Source organism: Penaeus vannamei, chromosome 17 (genome assembly GCF_042767895.1).
Source record: "Penaeus vannamei isolate JL-2024 chromosome 17, ASM4276789v1, whole genome shotgun sequence".
NCBI lineage: Eukaryota > Metazoa > Arthropoda > Malacostraca > Decapoda > Penaeidae > Penaeus > Penaeus vannamei.
In genome coordinates, this window is record NC_091565.1 from 29631724 (window position 1) to 29639223 (window position 7500).

General features: G+C 37.6%; 2 protein-coding genes across 2 annotated transcripts in view; one reads left to right on the plus strand and one right to left on the minus strand.

Moving 5' to 3' along the window:
* LOC113828272 (uncharacterized) overlaps positions 1–1713 on the plus strand; it is a 9005-nt gene extending 7292 nt beyond the window's left edge. The window contains exons 6-7 of the mRNA XM_070132174.1: positions 182–461; positions 1021–1713. Of these exons, the coding sequence (XP_069988275.1) occupies positions 182–461; positions 1021–1391 (651 nt within the window). The 3' untranslated portion in view covers positions 1392–1713. The remainder of the gene's footprint in view (positions 1–181; positions 462–1020) is intronic.
* Positions 1–7500, minus strand: part of hiw (MYC binding protein highwire) — a 169007-nt gene that overhangs the window by 100647 nt on the left and 60860 nt on the right. Inside the window, exons 22-29 of the mRNA XM_070132513.1 lie at positions 5941–6282; positions 5582–5760; positions 5190–5427; positions 4227–4417; positions 3931–4015; positions 3295–3484; positions 2951–3163; positions 2669–2813 (exon numbers count right to left, since the gene is read on the minus strand). Of these exons, the coding sequence (XP_069988614.1) occupies positions 2669–2813; positions 2951–3163; positions 3295–3484; positions 3931–4015; positions 4227–4417; positions 5190–5427; positions 5582–5760; positions 5941–6282 (1583 nt within the window). The remainder of the gene's footprint in view (positions 1–2668; positions 2814–2950; positions 3164–3294; positions 3485–3930; positions 4016–4226; positions 4418–5189; positions 5428–5581; positions 5761–5940; positions 6283–7500) is intronic.

A 7500-nucleotide genomic window follows, 5' to 3' on the forward strand; every position in this document is an offset into this window, starting at 1 on the left:
AGATGGAATAATGCACTACCGCATTGATATGATGTACTCATTTTTCTAAGGATCCTTGATATATTCACTTAAAGAAATTTGCTAACTATTTGCTTTTTCCCTTTTCTAATACCGGTGACCTAACATACCTACTAATAATTTAGATCCCCCAAATAATCTAACATTCCTTTTCCCATCCAAGGAACTCTACCAAGACAAAATTCATCAGCAGTGGCTTCAGCAGGGCGAGTGCCTTAAAGAGGCTGGTGGCACAGACCGCCTCCGCATTGACTATTTCCTGGTGCAATTCTGCTTTAGGAACAACAGGATGACAAATGTGATGCTTATTCTCTTTGCTGTCCTCCTCATTGTCATTTCCACCTGTGTTATTGTGGCCTGGCGGAGAATCAGGCAGAGGAACTTGGCCTCACACTCAGGGTCTGACTACCAATCGTTCAGTGCTCCTGCACCTTCCAGCGGAGGTTTGTTGGCTTGACTCTTTGGTACAAGCATTAAAGAAGGGAGACACAGGATAGGAGAGAGAGGAGAAGTGGGGAAGAGAGAGGGAGGGGATAAAGGTAGAAAGAAAAGGGGAGGAAAAGACAGAAAAAAATAAAAAAATAAAGAGAGAGTGAGAGAAAGAGAATATGAATGATATAAAGAGCAAAACAGAGAGAGAGAGAGAGAGAGAGAGAGAGAGAGAGAGAGAGAGAGAGAGAGAGAGAGAGAGAGAGAGAGAGAGAGAGAGAGAGAGAGAGAGAGAGAGAGAGAGAGAGAGAGAGAGAGAGAGAGAGAGAGAGAGGAGAGAGAGAGAAGGAGGTTGGGGAAGGGAGAGAGGTTGGGAAGGGAGAGAGATTGGGGAAGGGAGGGAGAGGGGGAAGGGAGAGGGGCAGAAAGGGGAGGGAAAGGGGGAGATGGGGGAGGGGTAGGGGGAGTTTTAGGGTGAGGTTTAGGGGGTAGGTTAGGGTGAGGTTTAGGGTTAAGGGGAGGGAGAGGAGAGAGAGAGCAGCAAAAAAAATAATTTTCTCTACTTTTCCACAGGTCAAGGTGCTTGGGCAATGGTTCAACCAGATCCCAAGAGATACCAAGAAACAGAAATACATATTGTCTTTGACAATGCTCAAGAGATGAAAGACTTTGCCAGATGTTCTCAATATAGTGATGGAAATGGTTCCACCAGGAGATTAAAGAGCATTAAAAGTCATGACAATAAGCGTGATAGCAGCACCTACAACACGGGGGCTGCAGGGAGCCAAGATAATTATCATTTTGAACAGGAGAGTGTTGATGGAACTCAAGAGTGCCAAGAAAGCAGCAAAAGAAAAAAGGATAGCAAAATCACTGATGGCACAGAGGTGAAACAAGACCCATATCTACGCCAATCTTGTCCCGCCCTAACTCTCCCTGACTAATTGATAAAATGTTCATGTCTGGGATAGGCTGTATTGATCAAGCACACTGCATTGTTAACATCCCTATATATTTTTTTCAGTTTGTAAGGTATGAAATCCATATATGAGTCTATAATCCTGGTTTGTATGTATATATAACAAAAACTATTAACTTGTTTTCTAACTTTGTAAGCATGTAAAACATGGCCATGAACATGTTTTCAATGGCTTTCAGGGATTATGACTTCTGTATTTTAACTACAGTTGACATGGATATTTGATAAAGATGGCAAAAAGGATATTTACAGCTAATAAAAGATATGAAAGTATTAATAAAACAAAAGAATTTCTTTTCTTAAATAATGAAAATTATAGGAAGTCTGTTAATATCAAATTTAAAGGTTACAAGTTATGAAGCTAAATGATGGTTATTATTACAACCGAATAGACTGTAGAGTGACTTGTATGAGTATACTGGAACATTCAAGAAAAGAAATGTATAATCTAATAATGGTAGATAAGTAAATGAAGTGATGAGTTGCATTTTTATGTCGGATATGTACTTAATACAGAGAAAGATATGGCACAATTCTGAAAACAATGTACATTTTTTTTTTTGCATGAGTGCTGAGCTATGATAACATTATATATATCTATATTTTTGGTGTGTGTCGAGCTATGAAAATGACAAATATTTTTGTGTGTGGATTACATGAATGGGTATATATGGATAACCTTCCATGTGCAGCATAAGCTTGCTTATCTTCACTTCAATGCAACATTTTCAGAGGATATGCACACAAAAAAAGGTTCAGTAATCATTGTTCATTGTATTTCACTTTATCGTTATTTTGAAGCACTGAAGAGTTTTCAATAACTTGAAAAAAGTTTTGTATATTTATTAACCTAATCCCATTGATGCCTTACATTTATTCATTACTATTAAAAAAATGAAAATAAAAGGAAAAAACAGACAGAAAGAAAAAAGAAAGAAAGAAAGAAAAAAAACATAAAAAAGTGGAAAAAAATAAATTAAAGGAAATACAATATAGTTTCTGTTAGACACTCGAGTTACAAGCACAACAATATCTCCTTCACTTTTACTTAAAAGACAATAACATATAAGCTAAGAAGCTAGCTTATCAATGTGACAAATAGTAACTTCCTTATGATAATAAAGAAAAGTAAATACATAAATAACTAATTAAATAAGTGAATAAATAAAATCAATGAAAAAATCAACACATAATTTTGATCCCATTAGAAAAGCAAGTCAGGGATTTCCAAGGTGGTCTTACCTGAATGGAATGACGCCATCAAGAGCTTGGTGAATAGTTGGAGGATGTGAGAGGGCAAACCCTTTACTCAGTAGCCCAGGGTGAGCTCGGTACACCTGCAATGACATCTCTTCAACTAGTTCCATATCCTCATCCAATTCATCACCTGGTTAATACAAAAAAAAAATTGGTTAGAAATTCATAGAGAGAGAAAGCAAGAAGAATCTTGAAATACAATAAATTTAAGCTCTAACTATTCCATAAGATCTTATACCTTAAGAAACATGACATTTGCGAGGTTACCTGCAATAGGTGGCAAGCAGAGGTCCTTCTTGATAAGTGATGCTGAACACAGTCCTCCCAAGTAAGACAACTCTTTCTCCAAGTGTCTTAGAGAATCTGGAGGAGTTGGTGGCCATTCGTAACCCACAATGAGGACCCGAAAACCGTATGTGTTGGCTCTTTCGTCTTTTACATAATCAGAAGCTGTTTCTAGGGAGAACATGACTTCATGTCCTGCAGACAGAAAATAATGTCCATAAACACTCTTCCTAGTTTTGACAAACATTCAGTACATATATCAACATTAGCGTAATAGCAAAATGCAAGGCATCGGGTAAGAAAGAAAGAAAAGCTCCAATATTCACCTGGAAGAATTACTGTTTGATGTGGCCAGTTCTGAGTACCAGAAAATTTATTCAGAACAGCCCAGTAGGGAGGAGGAGCTCCCTCTTGGTCCTGTGACACGGCTGTTCCTCGCTCTTGGCCATCACTGTACATGGGCAGCCCAGCTGAACCAATGTCTACCTCTGTACCGCTCAGGCTTGGTACGTACACCTGGTAATGAATAAGTTTTGATTAATTCACTGAAAAATATTGCCTCTTTTGGAGCTTTAGCTATAAATGTCTATGTAATCATGCATTTCAGTAATTAACCTAGTGATCATGGTATTAAAAAGCGGCTAGTGGCCTGTAGCATAGGAATGTCAGTGGACACTGGCACTTCTCCCAAATGCTCCTTTGGCATTATAAGTAGAACTTGAACACAAAATTGTAACTGGAGTTTATATGGATATGATTGAAAACATTGAAGGATTTCCTTCACTTCACTACTGTCAGTCTGTCATGAAAAATTCTTCATTTTGCACATATAATTCTAGATACTTTGAAATACAAGGTAACCAATAACTCCCTTGAGCTAATATCAAATAATAATAATAATAATAATAAGAAAAAAATAAACAGTTAAGTAAAATGAAACACCAAGTGATAGTGCGAATCACCTGTAATGAGTCCTCTGGCTGTGCAGTACCACACTGGGGGTCGAACTCCAAGGTCATCCACTGAACAGAGCTGGGGAAACTCACTCTGCAAATTACACACAAACATTCCTTTTCAAACTGTTCAGAATTTGAAATAAGAGTTTATGCAAAGTTGCAATAACTAACAAAATATGGAATATATTTCTACTATAAGGCAACATCATGTATTGCCTTACATGACAATCACTTCATGTGAGAGAAGTTTGTATTTTTCTTGCAATACTAACTACAATTAAAAACCAAGAAGGCCTAATTACCTATAATTGGCAACAGTTGCTGGCTTATAAGGATGGTCACTCTCAACCCAGGCATAATGGTGGCTGGTGGTGGTGTGGCAACCCTCTATTGTTTCTGGGATAGCTGTCTGTTGTGTGACAAGGCTCAGGTTGTTTAGTGCTGCTACATGGGGCAAGATTTCCTGGATTAGACCAAGCACTGTTACAGCACTCTGTAAGGGTGAAAAAAATATATTGAATAACTATTTTCTCTCTTTTACACTACATGTCAATAAATTACCCTTAAAGTTCTATTCATCAAAATTGTGGCTTGCCATTCCCTGTGCAGCCCTATTCAACAGGATTATGCATGGTCTGTCAAAAACTGAAGTTCTTTCCCAATTACCTTTTTCACTATCCTACCCCTTTCTTTTTTTGTAAATGGAATATAATGAGTGTGATGCACTAATTCTGGCACTGCATATTATATTTCAACCCATATCTTTTCTTCTACATTTCCCTTCCAATCACCATGCTACTATGTATCAGACTTTACCTTCAAGGTCATCATTGTCTTTGCATTATCTATATATCTAGATATGAAAATATCTAAATATATGTTTAAAAGTTTTATATGATGAGAATGATTTGCTGTTTTATTTACAAGTTTATGATAATTTCTCAACATTCTCATTTGTATGTGAGGGGTTGTTGCCATATCCTTTAAAAAATTAGATGGTTCATTGTGTAATATGTGTTAATATATTTTCTGGTGTATAAAACAGCTGTTGAAGTTATAGAACCCAAAATTTGAATAGTATAAACTGCAGCTGCAGGAAAAACTGTGATTTACAGTACTTATGTATTAGAGCAAGATATAGTTAGAAGTGTTAGTGTATTTCAAACATGAGTATAACACTACAAATTTTCACTCTCCTATCCTGAAAAAAATCATAAAGGCTCAAAACCAAAATTCATTTTGATAATAAATAAAGAAAAACTTACCCTTGGATCTGATGTGGCAACAGGCCCAATATGTGACAAGACCAGTGGAAGCAACATGGTTATAAGGGGAGCTGTTCCTAATACCTCCACAGCTGTCTCATCACCTACCCCTAGGCCCATAATCATCAGCTCAGTTGCTACCCGCACAATGCTCCCCACCATGGCTAAAGCAGACTTTCGTGCTTGCTGCTCAGCTATTTCTCTTGTACTCTGCTGACTTTCTGGGTCTTGAGGAGTGCTGAAAATATTCAAGGAAAATAAATGAATCTTTCTTTCTTTATAAAAACATACCTTTTTATGGTAAACATACATTGACAAGAAATTAACCGTTTTACATTGCTGAAATGACTACCTAAATGATCTGTGATACTGTAAACTCTAGTCTAATTCACCTGTAATACATTATGTGAGGAATCTGGCCTCGGATGTGATTAGTTCCATTGACTGACAAGCTACAAGCTGAAAATGTAAAGGTGGTGCCGTCCGGTCCCTTTACTGATGCAAGGCCCCCATCACCATTGCTAGTTCTTCCACCATGATTACAAAGTCTAATCGCATACTTCACCCCTTCCTGTTAAAAGAAATCCAATATCAATACTGAGCAGCATTAACTACAATAAAATGACAGGTATCTATTACAACTATAACGCAATATATGATGAAAAGATGAAAAGGTAATATAAAAAGGAATAGTACAGCTAAAGCAAATGTCTTCATCGTTCATAATCACAAGACAGCCACGTTTTCTTACCTTGACTGGCACTGGCCGTTCAAATTTAATCTCAACAATATCTGCAACCGAGTCATCTGGCCCAAAGGTACCTCTGGCCACCTCCATGACACTCCACCTCTCCATGGTGTGAGACGGATCCTGGCCACCTCCTCCACTCTCATCCATCAGCTCCACTTCATAATCATAGGTACCCACTCCACCATATACACATACACCAGCAATAACAATGCCTGGTCTGTCCACAGCAAAGCAGATGGCATCTGGAGATCCATTGCCAGTGTTCCATGTACGGCTTTGAGATGTCCGTGTGAACCTAGATGGAGTGATGTGCAGGACACGACCACCAGCAGGAACTTCACCCTAATGATAAAAGGGAATATCATATAAAAAACAAAATAAAGATATTGGATATTATTATTATTATTATTATTATTATTATATTAAGCTATATAATGAGCCACACTGAAAAAATCAAGATTTATACCACCAAAGGTGTCAGTGCAGGTCAAGATACAGCTAAGAAAGAATGAATAAAAGAAAGTCAGCTAATTACGTAAGAAAAACATGTTAGCTGACGTTTTAAATTTATCAAGAGTCGAAGAAGTTACAATCTCTGAAAGCAATCTATTCCAAAATCTACAAATAGCAGTAAAAATGCATCTAGAAAACTGACTTGTAGACGATCGACTTACATCAAATGTCATTGAATTGAGGGTCATAGAACTTCTGGTAATTCTTGCAGGTTGATAAAAATCAGGTAAAAACTTATAAAGGGGATGTGAATTATCAGTTACAATCTTGTATAAGACTGAAAGAGCCCCAATAACTCTACGATGTCCAATGTCCAAATTTAAGTCAGACAGGAGAAATTTAATGGAATTAAGGGGACCGTCCCTGAGAGAGGGGGGAGGAGGGGGTTAAATTGAGATAGTTAGCGTATAGTATAGGTACATGGATGAGGAAACTACCAAACGAGTATTAACCGCCTGCTATGGCTCGTTGTCTTGCAGCCGGCGTGCGAGTCCCTCAGCACCCGGAGAGGTACGTCGCTATTGAGCGCCCAGGTACACCTATGTGGACTTTTGCTTGCGGCAATCGTGCATAAGGCATTTAATTATGACATTGCGCATAGATATGAGTTCGTGAATGTTCAAGGAACACTTTTATACCAATATCAGGAAAAAATTATATCACCGTGATTTATGACGAAATATTTTGTGAAATATATCTAAAAAAAAATGTATGTTTTGTGTCCTTTTACACACGAAATATGCTTTGATCGAGACTCCCTGATAATATGTTTTAGTTTACGTGGTAATATATACGTATATCACATACGAAGCACTGTTTAAAAATAGCCTTATAAGGAAGGATTGAAATATTTCCGTTACATTTCGCTCAACGGTCGGTACATCACAGCAGGGGGCAATTTGAATTGATTTGAAATTGGCAGTTACCGTTGTAAAGACCAATTCAATACGAATGTTACCTAAATGTCGGATTTTTAAACTTCGGATGTATAAGCGAGATACAGATTATTTCATGTTGAAGATGATAGTACTCAGTAATACCTGCTCT